At 46.6% G+C, this 14,830-nt stretch overlaps 2 protein-coding genes across 3 annotated transcripts; one reads left to right on the top strand and one right to left on the bottom strand.

The window, feature by feature from the left end:
• The first annotated feature begins 704 nt into the window (after nt 1–704).
• On the top strand, nt 705–5,468 carry LOC123146267 (NAC domain-containing protein 78). Its single transcript, XM_044565886.1, has 5 exons — nt 705–1,316; nt 3,056–3,286; nt 3,669–4,406; nt 4,517–4,592; nt 4,702–5,468. Exons 1-5 carry the CDS (start codon nt 849–851, stop codon nt 5,115–5,117), a joined length of 1,929 nt encoding a protein of 642 aa, XP_044421821.1. The 5' UTR covers nt 705–848; the 3' UTR covers nt 5,118–5,468.
• An 893-nt stretch (nt 5,469–6,361) lies between these two features.
• LOC123146265 (phosphatidylinositol 4-phosphate 5-kinase 9) lies at nt 6,362–12,977 on the bottom strand. 2 transcript variants are annotated; one of them, XM_044565884.1, is made up of 9 exons: nt 12,705–12,977; nt 9,970–11,246; nt 9,451–9,618; nt 9,070–9,235; nt 8,829–8,939; nt 8,540–8,727; nt 7,920–8,077; nt 7,176–7,341; nt 6,362–7,072 (listed from the first exon to the last, which is right to left on the bottom strand). In XM_044565884.1, exons 2-9 carry the CDS (start codon nt 11,187–11,189, stop codon nt 6,805–6,807), a joined length of 2,445 nt encoding a protein of 814 aa, XP_044421819.1. In that variant the 5' UTR covers nt 11,190–11,246; nt 12,705–12,977; the 3' UTR covers nt 6,362–6,804. The 2 variants fall into 2 exon arrangements, with proteins under 2 accessions (XP_044421819.1, XP_044421820.1); XM_044565885.1 differs by having other exon boundaries at nt 12,710–12,977.
• Nucleotides 12,978–14,830: the final 1,853 nt, after the last annotated feature.

Genomic DNA, 14,830 nt, shown 5'->3' with positions numbered 1-14,830 from the left:
AACAAGTAGAAGACGATTTACTCTGCCCTTTTTCTTCCACGCCTCCTCCCTCATCGTTCCTCGCCAAAGCCCAGACTAGAATCCCCGCACCCCACGAGCGATCGACCCAGATCCCAGCCCCGCCGACCGCCCCAAAGCCCTAGATCGACTGATCGAACGCCCGCTGGACCCGATGAGCTCGTCGTCGCCGCCCTCGACGGCGGCGGAGGTGCTGATGGCGTCGGGCTTCCGCTTCATATGAGACAAGACATGTGCTTTATGATGTGCTTCAAAGGACGGAGGGAGTAGTGCTTTATGATGTGTTCTTAGTGCTTTTAAATTTAACCAACAAGACCGGCCGCGGCGGGAACAAAAGTGGTATAATTTTTGCTCCCGCCGCAGTCGGTCTCGTTGGTTAAATTTACGGTCAAATTTAAATCTTGGGAAGCGCGGGCGCACTATATTGTGAGACGGAGGGAGTAATATCTGCTCAGTGTTTATATTTATATATCACATATAAAAGGACACATAAACAAAACAGGTCAGTCCTCATCCAAATCGAAGACAGTATCACGTTCCAATCAAACCAAACCGTACTAGTAAAACGCACGAGAGCCTTCCAGAACAACAAGCACCAGACGTAAATTTTCATCATCAAAAAAAAAGAAAAGAAAAAAAAGGGGGAGAGGACGCGTCCCCTTTTCTTCCACGCCTCCTTCCCAACCAAAGAGGCCGACTTTTCTTCCTCTTCTTCTTTCCTCCCTGCCTCCTCGTGCTCCCCTCCACCTCCAACCAACCCAAACCAAACCCTAGATCGATCCTAAGCCCCCGACCCAAATTCCCCGCCGACCGGTCGATCACTGGATCCGATGGCCGGCTCGCCGCCGCCAGCAGAGGAGGTGCCGATGGCGCCGGGCTTCCGCTTCCACCCGACGGACGAGGAGCTCGTCTCCTACTACCTGCGCCGCCGCGTCCTCGGCCGCCGCCTCCGGATCGACGCCATCGCCGAGGTCGACCTCTACCGGCTCGAGCCCTGGGACCTGCCCCCGCTCTCGCGCATCCGCAGCCGCGACGCGCAGTGGTACTTCTTCGCGCGCCTCGACCGCAAGGTGGCCGGCGCCGGCGCCGGCGGCCGCGGGGGCCCCGGCAACCGCACCAACCGCGCCACCCCGCGCGGGTACTGGAAGACCACCGGCAAGGACCGCGAGGTGTTCCACCGCGGCCGCGCCGTCGGCATGAAGAAGACGCTCGTCTTCCACGCCGGCCGCGCCCCCAAGGGCGACCGCACCAACTGGGTCATGCACGAGTACCGCCTCCTCGACAACGACGGGCCCCAGGTGCCTCCGTCGCCCCCCCCCCCCCAATCTCCTCCTGTTGCCGCTGCTAAGTTTGTTGTCATGCAGCCCTGTCTGAGGATGAACCTGATTGATTTACTTGCTATAGTGGGTCGTGGGTGGTTAGTTGACAATCTAAAGTTTACAGATTTAGCAATCGTTTCCTAGATAATCATCCCCTGAGAAAGCAGGGGATGCTGTGTTAAGTTTGCTGTAGCCTGCAATGTGAATCCACACTGAATTTGACAGTCTCGGTGTTAGTAGCCATGAGGATGGACTGTCTAGCTCTAAAATCTTAGTAATTCTTGACCAGAAGGTTGTGTTTGTGATGTGCGGCTGGTCTTGGTGTTATTAGTGATGAGGATGGACCTGATATGCTTACCAGAGTTGGCTATGCTTTGATTTTCAACAGCCTAGCTCTGCAATCTTAGTAATTCTTGACCAGAAGGTTGTGTTTTTCAGAGGATGGATCTTGTATAATTGCTAGAGTGGGTTTTAGTTTGATGATTCACTATCTAGCCAAGGTTTTTGAGTCGCCTAGCCAAGTCGAGTCGCCATGCCTCCGACTAGTGGCTCGCTGCGATTAGTCTGCGACTCGTCGTGATTAATCGCCCCAAGTCGCCCCAGGTGTTAAGAGGAGGAGGAGGAGGGGGAAGAGGTGCTGTTGCAGGCGGAGGAGGGGGAAGGCAGCTGCTTGGAGGATACTTCAGTTCGGAGAAGGCAGCAGCAGCTCGTAGGATCAATGGAGGCGGCGATTCTGATGTGGGATGGGAGCACGCGTCTTGCTCCTCCTCTGTTTCGTGCTAGAGAGCTGGCCCAATAGGCCCATTATGTAACCCTAGCTTCCAAATAAAATCCCAACCGTCCATATGCTCTAATCTGGACCGTGCATCTGCTCTCCCATGTGCCTTTCTCCTTCGTCTCTTCCGTGCTTCTCCTCGTACAGGCGGCGCACTCTCCAGCTTCGTCTCCTCCTCCCCTCCCTCGAACTCTGGCCTCCTCACCTTCCCAGTCTTCCCTCCCTTGGCCTTGCTGAAGCAAGCCGCCCTCCTCTGAGGTCCTAGTCGCCCGACTAGTCGTCGACTAGCCTACCAGCTGCGCGACTCGCTCCTCAAGCCAAGTCGCCTGCGCAAGCCAACCTCGCTCCAACGACTTGGCGATTAGTCGGCGATTAGTCGGCGACTCAAAAACCTTGTATCTAGCTCTATCTTGCATGGAGTGGAGCCTCACCATGGGAGGGGAATTCAGCAAATATCACTCATCAAAGTGGTATTTCCTGAAATCTCAATTCTTAGGTGAAGACCCCTCACTAAAGCATGAAAGTGTAGAGGAGGTCTTTTGCGTCAGTTTTCTTGTTCCAGTTCTGTAGCATCAGTAGTATCATAATGAAGGAGATGATCTTTGCAGATGACAAATTTGGTTTTACCTGGTTAGATGGCTCGGAACATGCTTTGCACGCAGTTAATTGCTTCTCTTGCTTAATGTTATGTCATGATGATATTGATTAGTTTTCTTTAAGCTACTTAATGCGATCAACTCACTGTACATATTCCTTGTACTTGACAACATTGATCTGAAACAATGTTTGTCCTTCTCTTTGGTTCTCGAACAATAACTTTGTAGCACGCATTATTGTGCGCATGCTATTGTCACATGTTTCTGGGAGCTTTCCCATTTTGTGTGCGGTTAAAATGCAGAATTTCTCTGATGTTATGATGTTTATTCCCCTTCTGGGTGTGCAGGATATGCATGTGGTGTGTAGAATCTTCCAGAAGGTTGGATCTGGGCCTCAGAATGGAGCACAGTATGGTGCACCATACATGGAGGAGGAATGGGAAGACGAGGATGATGCAATTGAGAATACACCTACCAGTGGTACATCCACTGAAATGCTTGCGATCACAGATACTGCTAGTGCGGAATCGAATGTGGAAGATGAGCACATATTTTCTGGAATTAATGAGCTTGTGCAAGTAAGATCATGTCTTTGTTATCCTTCTGTGAGATATTAGTTTGCTAGGCTCGGAAACTAGAGCCCAGTTCACATGTGACCGTGTCTGTTTACCACCGAACGATAATAGTTTATAGCTAATTAACTATATTACATGTATGCCTCTTTAGTTGGCTGCTGAACCCAGTCTTCACTCAAGTTGACACTGAAAACTAATTAGGTTGCATATATCATACAAATTCTTCTATTTTTCATTATTGACATTTTCCTGTGCATAGGTACCATTCCGCCTATTGTGTGGAAATTGTTCCTGTTACCAACTATCCAGTGCTCTGTGAACCATTTTCTGTTGTTTGTGTTTGAACACACCAATATTTACTTTGTTACTGTTTTCCATCATTCAGACCCCAGAAGTGCTCATCCCACAAGAAATTGCTCCTCTCCAAGCAATCGCTCCTCCCCAAGCTCAAGATTTTAATGAGACTGGCATGGTCAGCCATGCTGACGGTGATGTTCCTCTGGACGAGATTTTGCAGGAGCCTGTGTCAGATGTCAGTGTTGACAATACAGGTGAACGTGAAGAGCAGAGTCCCCTTGATGATCATTTCAGTCTTGCGGATTTGTCTGGATGCCCAAATCAAGATGATGGATATGTACGTCAGGCTGGCCCTATCATGTTTAGTGACCCATCAAATGGTGATCAGGCATATTATCCTATGAGAACTTATGGTAATCGAAACCATGCCTATCGGGCTCTTAGTGCTGAGGAGTTCTCCGACACAGGAAATGGTACCAATGCGTATTCAGGGCAGCAGCAAGCTTGTCCTTCAGATGACCAGAACTTGTATTCAGGACTGCAGCAAGCTTGTCCTTCAGATGAGCAGAACTTGTATTTGCCAACCAATGGTCTGCCATTTCCACAGCAATTGGACGACAATGCGCCGTTTTATGAGGCATCAAGCGATCACAAATGGGAAAATGGGAAGGATGATTATGTAAATGTGGATGACATTTCTCTCTTTGAGGATGATGATATCATGGCTCTCTTAAATGCCTCAGATAACGATTTCAGTTTAGATCTTTTGGGCCCAGTTGACGGCTCTAATTCTCAACTTCCAGCAGCATCGAACTTTGACCAAAAGGTATGCTTCAGAACAGTAACAAGTTTCTCTTACTTTATATTCCTACTAAACAAAAAGTCTAGGCTAATAATTAGTTGCTGGTGATCACCTATGGTGCTACTTCTCTGCAGGATGAAGCAAAGGCTCAATATGGCGCGTCTTCGTCTGCTTCCCGTGAGAACCTTTATCCAGACACCATGGTTCCAGGTACAGTTTTAAGATATTCAGTTCTGTGCCTCCAGATTCTTGGGCAATCGGTGAATACACACTGGACAAACTCACCATTTATGAAATTCTGTGTATTTTGTTGCTCCAGATGTGCCAATGGATGACAATGCTGGCAAAAGATACTTCACAAACATGCTGGGTTCATACCCAGCCCCACCTGCAATGGCTTCGGAATTCCCGCCAACCACAGGAAAATCCATCGCTGCGCTCAGCGGGCCTAGTCAGATTCGTGTCACGGCGGGCATTGTCCAGCTCGGCGACCACAGTTTCACCGGCAACGAGGGCAGCTGGCCACTGCAGAAGAACGGAGTCTTCAACCTGCTCCTTTCTTTCACCGTGGAGAGCAACGTGTCAACGAAGTCCATTAGTTTTGGCGACGAGCCAGCCACCACACGGGTGAGCGCCGTGCCGACGGTGCTGCGCGGCGGCCTATACCTCTTCTTTGTCTCGGCCATGATCCTCATGTTGAGTTTCAAAGTAGGGTCCTGCATCTACAGCAGGTAAGTTAAGAGCCCGCCCTCGGGGCCGTTCTTATTCTTGTTTAGCGGAACTATACATGGCGCCCCCTCGACGACGGCGTGGGAGCAAACGACTCGAGGACAGTTTTACTTTTACGCACTTAGTTTGTCATGTCATATGATCCTGACTTGGTGAAAGGTATAGTAAAAGCAAATAATCTCTCGAACTGGAGAAAGCACGGTCGCTTTGCACGCGCTCGGTGCTGGGACCTTTGTGATTCATCCTAGGACCTGTAATTTGTTCTGTTTATTTGGTCGCTGCTCAGAGTGTTTGGAAACCCGAACGATGTAACATTGATTATAAACCATGGTATCTCTTGGTTGTTTGGCGTGTTGATTTTCTGTCTCTTAGGCACCAATGCTGGATGCAGTTGGCTTTTTACCAGTGTTGTCTGCATTCACAACAACGAAAGATTGTAGATGTTCGTTTTTGCATGGAAGCATCCGATCTTGTGGTTACCTGTCGGTATATAGATCGGCATCCGATCTTGTGGTTACCTGTTGACATATAGATCGCCATGAAGGCCATGGAAGAGGGAAATGATGGGGAGTTTTTGCATGAACGTTGTTCCTCTCGTCTCCTTGCTTCCTTTTGAGTCCATTGCTCCTACGATGACATGGCAGGGCGGAGCTCTGTTTTAGAGATTGCCGATGTAGGTCATATCTTGCTGGAAAATATACAGGAGCTCCTGGGTGCTCCACACCCCTATACGAATATTAATCTAAAAAACGAATTTTTTTTAAAAAGAATCTAAAATTTGGGGATATGAAACGTGGGTTCTCAATCTGCTCCTGTGTGAAATTTTGTGAAAAATTACCAGGAAACGTATCCGTGGCGAAGGAAATATTGTCCGAACAAAAATCCATCCAAACAGTTTTGTTCTATACATTGAATTTTTTTGTTATTTTTGCCACGAATACGTTTCCTGGTATTTTTTTAACGAAATGTCACACGGAAGTAGATCGGGACCCCAGGTTCTCTATCCCAAAATCTCAGATTTTTTTTTAATTTCTTGGTATTTTTTTAAATTTAATGTTCGTATAAGGGTGTGGAGCACCCGGGTGCTACAAATCTGCTTTCATATCTTGCCATGTTATTTAGTTTTGGGTGCTTACAGAACAGCTCAAGTTCTTCCTGCCGTCGTGGCAAGGAAGCATGTAGGGAGGCAGTCTGGAGTCCAAACCCTGCCTCTTGCAAGAACGGTAGAGCATTTCCGGTGGCAGCAATCGTGTTGGAAATTCAGTTTTCATCTTTGGGTAGTGGTTCTTTATACAGGTGTGTCCCTAGTGAACACTAGTAGCAAAGCTGCTTTCAAAGAAACGAACAACAAAAGTAGACCAAGGATCTATTCTTCCAGATGCCCACCACATCGCTCCTGATCTCGACGGACACATATATTCGCGCAGAAAGTCGGATGCTCATCTTCTCTTCCACAGCAGGACGTCGGTGGATTCTCCATGCTCCATAACCCCAGCCATGCCACCTTTATTCCCAGAATAAAGACATGGTTTGTGCTTATGCTTGAAAAAAATCCAGCTCCCCAGAAGACTCTCTGCGGATGCCCTCATTCCTCATTCTGTACACAGGCCCGCCAGTGGCGGAAGATCAGGCATGCCATGGCAGGGGCTGGAGCGTTCACTGGAGTGACGGTTGATAATGGTTGGCCGAGGCGCTACGAGTTCTCGGGGAAGACGGTCTGGATGAACTTGAGGAAGCGCTCCGAGTAGAACTCGGGGTCGACCGCGGAGATGGAGACCGAGTCGTACTGCATCGACTTGACGGCGTGCTCGATCTTCTTGGTGATGTTGTACTCCTGCAGGATGTCGATGATGCCCAGGTAGAGCACCACGTCATACACCTCGTAGAACGACTTGCTGTCATCCTCCTTGGGGATCTGCTCCGCCCTCGCCGGCATGTTCACCCCCAGCTGGATCTGAACCCTGCCAAAAAAAGGGAGGTGCCCAGTCACCAAAAGCTCCCACTCTGTGTGTGTTGGTTCAGAGCCATATCTGTTACAGGAGTAGTGATAGAAATGACCCTCACCTAGCTGTGCCAGGAAGCAGGAGATCTACTTCCCCAAATCCAGCAGCCGAGGACCGCAATCGGCTTCCCCTTATGTGAGGCCCAACGACCACACTGTTCTCGTCGTTTGCTCTTTGAACCAGAACCAATCCTTCTGGGTAGTTAAAAGCATCATCCTCCTGGGCATCTGTACAAGAAAGATCATTGTGGACGATGAAAATATGTTCTCCCGGTCATATCATTAACAAGAATTGAGCATAGAACTGCAGGCAGTAAATATACAACAGAAAAAAGAAAAAGAACATGGCATATCACATGAAGGAGCAAGTATCAGATTAATTTGTGCGTCTCAGCATGTATCCCTTGGAAGACACAACTGACAGCAACCTGACTCAACGAGATCTATCCACGGACAACGGGTACAAAGTTCGCGCACGGGTCTGTTGGGTTATTTTTATGGGCGGTTAGGATCATGAACCACATGCACAGCTCAATGAAAGCACTCTCATCCAGAACACCAGTGACGGCCTGCTGAAAAACCCAGTGACACGACGAATGGGCACAAAACATGCTATGATCGGGTAGTGACACTATGACACCCACTGGCGGATCTACTCTAAAGCAAATGGGTTAGTACTATGAATAGCTGCAATGTTATTATACCCGCAAAGAAGATCACTGGAACTTAAAAAAATAACATATATCCCATAGAAGTAGTAACATGTTGATAGAACCCATTAACCGGCAGGTAAAGGTGTGTTTTACCTTCCTCTGAAAGAACTGTCAATCTCTCTGCTGTCATGGTTCGACGATATGAAGCACGTGTTCGTAGATGCTGAGGAGCTCTGTAATGGACACCAAGCAGTAGACTGTAATCCATTATCCGTTGTGACTTCAGAAATTCGCTGTCGGTCTTTATCTGCCTGAAAAGAAGAAGAACGACAACGCATGAAACACTATAATGAGGTGAAACTTGATCATACTGCATAAGTGCTCTCAGGGAGAAAAGCAAACACAATAATGCTATGATACAAAATGAGAGCAGAAACATTGCACATTTCTTGGTCAATTGGTGCAAAAATACTTTTAGGCAAATTCTGCACAGAAATCTGAAAAATGACTACAACACACACTGTACTGGACGTTAACTGCATATTTTAAGAGAAATCTCTTCATAATATTTTTTATATCTATCATCTCTATCTTTGCTAACAAGGTGATGACATATTTCAGCAAGTAACAATACACTTAATTTCAACATCTATATTTATTATATACTAGCTGAACAACAACGCAACGGGAAACACATCACCAAATACAATGCAGTTATGCCACAAAACCATATCTTAGTAAGAAAAGACGATTTTCAGAGTAACCGCGCTCACTTAAGTAGAGCCTCTCGCCAGGAAGGTTCCAGATAAAAGGAGTAGTTCAGATCCAAATCCTTCAGAGTTGTGTTCTCGTCGATTTCAATTTTGTCAGTAGAACGGCCTAAGGATGAACCTTTCAAATCAAATCTGCGGTGAATTCTCAATTCTGTGCAGAACATATTTCCCATTACAACAAAACGGAACTGCAAATTTGCAAACAATAAACAAGGTTTGTTACTCCATAAATAGGAACGTGAACAAGGAAAATCTCAAAAGAGATGTGTGCATAAGTTGATGATATTACCTTTTGACCACTAGAAGGTTTTACCCTGTGCAGGCCAAAAAACTTAGTTATGAGTGTGTTCTCGTAAGTATGGACATGATTATAATAGTTTGGAAGCATTCGTAAAAGAACCTGCAGAATCAGAGTCATGAAACATTCAAATTACACTACTACTACATGATATATAAATCAGTAAAGCACTGAACAAGCTAAATACATAATTCCTACCAAAATTATGAGAAGTCCAGATAGAAAAAGGTACCTGGACTTCAGATTTTCGGAGAGTCTTAATCATGAACCGATCATCTTGCGATAGGAAGAATACACTTCCACTCTTTCCAGGAGAAGATAGCTCCCTAAGTGCAGAATTCCCACATATGGAGATCATATAATCTGCAGCATCAATCTTGAACATCTCCCTCAAGTTTCTACATAAATGAAATGAGACTTTTATAGTTGAGGAATGCAGCAGAAAAGTATATGAATTAGAAAATAATGAGAAGATATACTTCGCAAGGGAATTTAGATGTCCAAATTAAAAAATTATGTTAGGTAAGTAAACAAAAATTTAAATGACTGCATGAATAAGCGCTCCTCACTCAGATATACATACAGGCATGAAAGGTCAATCAGTATGACGAACCTGAAAACCATGGGACAATAGTCCTTCCATTTAAAATCCTCTGCAGGATGCGAAGGAGTAAGTCGTGATCCTTCCTTTGGGAAGTTCATCCAGAAACTTGCTCTTGGACCAAAATCTGAAGCACGAACTTCACGTTTTTGAATGGGTGTTATCTTTCCAACTGTGTACCTAAACACAATAGCAGAATGAACATTACAGAACATATACTTGTGAATGCCAGATGTTTCAACATCATGCTCTGTTATCAATTTAAAATGCATATGTTCCATCAGTTCCTAAGAGGCAATAAAAGCTGCTGGTTGCAAAGCTGCTGGACTAGAGATCTGGTAAGGACCACCAGCTAGCACAGCGAAGTCTTGCACTAATAATTTGTTGTCAAACTTTTGCTAGAATCGCACTATAAATGCAATTACAAGGTAGATGACTAGACTCATTTACCAGGCAGTACATGAAAAGCGAGCTATTTATCAACGCTTCAAATCATACATTCAATGAGAGGAGCAGCACTGGAGGCATTACCTGATTCCAAGCTGCAAGCTTAGCATTAGATCATAGCTTCTATGACCCTTAATTATTGCCTCTCCGGGTTTTTTAGTCTCTCTCACCGTCTTCTTCTGCCGGCGCTTTGCCTTCTTGGATGAGCCCGAAAAACTCCTGTCAAGTACTACCTCGCTGATTAGAACACCTTGCATGTATTCCCTTTCAAGTATAGGCAACTCAGAATCGTCAATGTTTTCAGAGGTTTCACTATTCTCATTTCCAATGAATTTCTCAATAGCTACCTCAAGACTCCACCTTCTTTCCAAGGACACATTTCTTGAATCACTTGAGTTCCTTCTAGACGAGGCAGAGTCCCGATTTATGCCAACCTTCATATTTCCCATGTCAACTGAGGAAGAGTGAAGTATGCGTGAACCATGATTCTGCCTTCTAGGGTCAGGCAGCACACCTCTGTTCCTTAGATTTTTTATATAAAGCTCATCACCAGCAGGCACTCTGCAACCACTAGGATATAATGTACCTTTCCCGTCCTTCAATCCCCTGGTCCAGGTTCCGACATAGTACCCGCAATCACTCCATGTATAGATACCATACCCATGCATCATGCCATCTAACCAGTTGCCTTCGTACGAATCACCATTTTTCCAAGTAAATGTTCCCTTTCCGGACATCTTGCCATTTTTCATATTGCCGGTGTACGTGTTTCCATTTTCCCATGTGTATTTCCCGTGACCTTGTATTTCTCCCTGAATCCAAGAACCTTGGAACATGTCCCCATTAGGATACGTCTGGCATCCGAGACCATGCTTACGGTTCAGCTTCCACCGTCCCTTGTAGACGATGTTATCCTGTCCAGTGTACGTGCCTTCACCATATATGTACCCACCGGCATACTCGCCCTCATAGCTGGCTCCGGAAGGCCACAGCGTCTTTCCTTGCCCATGCCTCATCCCCGTCCTCCACTCGCCATCATAAATAGTACCATCTGACCAGGTATACCGCCCTGAACCTTCTGGCGTGCTTCCCAACAATGTACCGGAGTAGGTGTCCCCGCTGGGGAGCCTAATGTGTCTGACTCTGAAACCGGTGTTTGTTCCTGAAGCATGTGGGTCCTGGCCATTTGCCAAAGTTGCCAGCACCTCACTCTCGATGTTGCAACTGGCGCCCCGGAACAGATCAGCCCTTGCGGAACTGGAGACCCCCTGTAGCTCGTTCCGGAGGGCCACTGGAGGTGTCATGCATACCCAGAGCAGGACTCGCCCACAGAAACGGAGGAGATATATTCAGACCACAATCTGCACAGAAGTTAGACAAGATACATCAGTAACTTAACATCTGTCCAGTGAAGCGAACTGTTTAAGATTTTCAGAAGTTATTCTCACGAGAGTAGAGATAGTCATAGGGTGAAACTTCAGGGTACATGGATGATGCAAAGCAGGCACCGAAACCCACAGCCAAAGCTGTACAACATGACAGCACGCATGTCTGAATTCTGAATCGCACACACACTGTCCCCTGAATTCCGAACTGAAACATATCCAATTCGTCGAACCAAGACATAGGGCCCCAGCCCCCAGAGCACAATCCAGCATAAAAACATGAGTGAAAGATGTGGCACAAAACCATGGAGAGGAGAGGCCTTTTTTTTCTTTTTTTTGAGAAATCACGGGGGAGGAGTCCCTCCACCTGAATATGCTAGTCAAAGTGGGCAGAGGCCCTTATATTATCTTCACACGGAGTGGTGGCAATCAGCCCCTGCTGCGTGTGGAAGCCGGCTCAATTGGCACGGTTTTAGATCCAAGCTAAGAAGCCGGACTGACGCTGGAGCGAGAGAATGAATCAAATTCAGAGCACGGGCAGAAGACGAAACCAAATAGCTAGAGATAAAACAGAGCTTATTTCAACTGAATTGAGGATCAGAGGTCCACCACCCACCAATCTATCTATCTATCTATCTATCTATCTATCATTGGATCATATTATATCCGTACCAGAAAGAGTCCCAAAACATCAAAGTGTATTACTACTATACTACTACTAGTGCTTATGTATGTCCATAAACAAATAGCTAGACTAGAAACAAGGCGAAGTGATTGATGACCGTAGGCGTAGGGCCACCCACCCACCCAGCAATCCATCATTGGATCATGCATAGTACAGTAAAGTGGATTATCAGTGCTTGTTCAGAAACAAACCCCCATGGACGGAATAGACATGGAGCGAACTGGTGGAGGACCATAGGCCCACCGCCGATCTTGTATCACCGGACTGGACCAACCGATACTTGTTTGTTTGATATCCGTCCGTGCGAAAACATGATTATCCGGTAAAAAAAGCGTATTACCAGTGGTCATCCACGAACGAACAAATCCCACCCCAGGGGGGACAGAAGCAAATAAGTGGTTAAAAACTAGTCTAAATAAATAGTAAATAAAACAGAGGCAAGTGACGGGGAGGGGGTTCATCAGAGTAGACGCCCGCCGCCAATCCAATCCAGTCCAGTCCAGTCCAGCACAGGGGATCAATCGATATCCGCACCAAATCAACACACGATTGGCTACCTTTGCTTGCCCGCCGTGGTCGCGGATGATGGAACAGAAACCGACGGAGACGGACCCCCGCGAGACGCGACCGGCCGGGCGGGGAGGGGATTGGACGAATCCAGCCGCCACGACGAGGCCCCGTTCCGTTGGGCGCGTAGGAGGCAAAAGCGGATCGAGGCGTGAGCAAGCGGGGAGAGGGGGTTGTCGTACCGTACCGTAGCGTAGCGGGGATCAGCGGGCGGTTGCCGCGTTGGTTGCAGGACAGGGGCGGCGGCCGCGCGCGAGCGATTCGGGGCACCAACCGGGGATGGGGTGGGGATTCCGAGCGCGGACGACGACGACGACGACGACGCGTGAGCGTGGGGAGGAGGAGGGGAGGGGGCGGCTGATCGATCGAGTGGAGTCGGAGGGAGGCCGCGGGCGGAAGGGAATGACGACGTGAGTGTGAAATGTGGCTCCTTCCCTAAAGGCCTAAAGTACTACTCCTACTGCTGTTGTACTAGTACTAGTACTAGTCCTTCCTCGCTGCGCTCCTGCCCGCCCGCCGCTGTTGCTGGCTGGATCTTTTAGGCCCGCCCGCCCGGCTTAATTAACTAGCCCGCCTGCATGATTAACTAGTGACTGGGACTTGCTTATTCAATATTAGTACTAGTGCACTGTGGTAGATTTACTTTGGCTTTGGCTTTGCCTTTGGTCGATGATCCTGCCAGGATCTGTCAGCTACCTCCTGCCAGGATCCATCAGTCGGGCCAGCAGCACAGCAGGGACGAGGGCTATTATTTTTTTACCCTCCACACACCGCCCAACCCACTAAACTAGGATCCGAGGGAGGACTAGTACAAGTCTACTTGCGTCGTCCTGGTTTATTATTTAGTCCTCTTGCATCCATGTCAAATTTTAATTATAAATTTAATTAACAACAAAATGCTATATGTCATGCCAAATTGTATCATTCAAAACTTCTGCTGGACATAAATCCAGCCATATAATGATTTTTTTTTGTGAACATGACTTGTACTATTTTACTAGTGAAATCTACGGTCAAAATTACGATGGCGTCAATTAAATCAGGGACGGAGGAAGCCCGTGTTTGGGCTATATATAGTTCGTGAAGAGATATCATTCAGCAGTAAAGAGCAACGATGCATCGCGATCTGAACGCTGGTGTGAGCAGTTTACATTCCGCACGGTTTCTACCTACAATGTTCTTCGCGACAACATGTTTTCCTTACATACTTTAACTGTTTATACTACACGTTTCTACTTTCGAAACAATTAGTCAGTGCTCGTGCTGGATTTTTTGGAGAAAAGTTATGCCTTCTACAAGGATGGCCATAAAATTTCTTTGACAAACAGTACAACTAACTGTCACGGATGGGACCAAGTACCATATAACACTATAACGGAAAGTTATGAGGAGTATTATAAACTTAAATTTGTTGCGTGCAGTACCCCGTTCGAGGCACACTGTATATCCTATTGGCACTCAGCAGGTCAACTTGCATCCACTCATCATGAGTCAAACCATCCCCTTCAACAGAAAAAGATGTCCACAGCTCCTTCCCTCGCCACTGCCCACATGCAAGTGGTTGGAATGGACGCATGTGTCGACATCATATCACTGCCCAACACTGGCTTCATTAACCCGTTAGATCGGGTTTAGGACCAAGTTAACTATTGACACTAATATTCGCAAAAACTATTGGTACTAATACTTGCATCATTAACAGTAAATTATCGACACCATTCCGATTGATGGATGGACATAAATCTCATGCATGCATGTAGCAATATTCATTTTTATGTTCCTCGACGGTAATCTTAATTGTATTCTCCTTGTCTTAACGCGGAGCCATGTAGAGTTTTTGTGCAATATCAAAGAAGAAATGTTTTGCCACGAGTCGCGGAAAAACCAATCGTGGTACGCCGCAAACTCAGACTTAATCAAGAGATACTATCGTTAACAAACAGGCAAGATTAAGGAAGCAAAGCTTGCTATATTAGGTAACAAAGAGCAACAGAGGAGAAGAAAAGGACGTGGCTCATATTTCATGGCATGTAAATTACCGTCTGTTGATTATATTAATCGCCATGGTCATCGTCGTTATCACCACCGCCACCGTTATCTCATTGGAGTTTGGAATGGAGCTTAATTAGTTGGCTCGGTTGTTCGTATGTCTCAATAGACCTCTTGCGTTGGTTACTGTGTTGTTGATAGGCGGTTAAATTATGTATATGTGCTTTGGTAATGAAAAACAAAGCAGATGACATGAACTGTAAGATATTATATTGCCGGCATCTCAAGGACCACTTTTGTTACCTTTGAATACATACAT

This window comes from Triticum aestivum, chromosome 6D (assembly GCF_018294505.1).
Source record: "Triticum aestivum cultivar Chinese Spring chromosome 6D, IWGSC CS RefSeq v2.1, whole genome shotgun sequence".
Taxonomy (NCBI): Eukaryota; Viridiplantae; Streptophyta; class Magnoliopsida; order Poales; family Poaceae; genus Triticum; species Triticum aestivum.
This window is presented reverse-complemented; position numbering and strand designations above follow the sequence as displayed.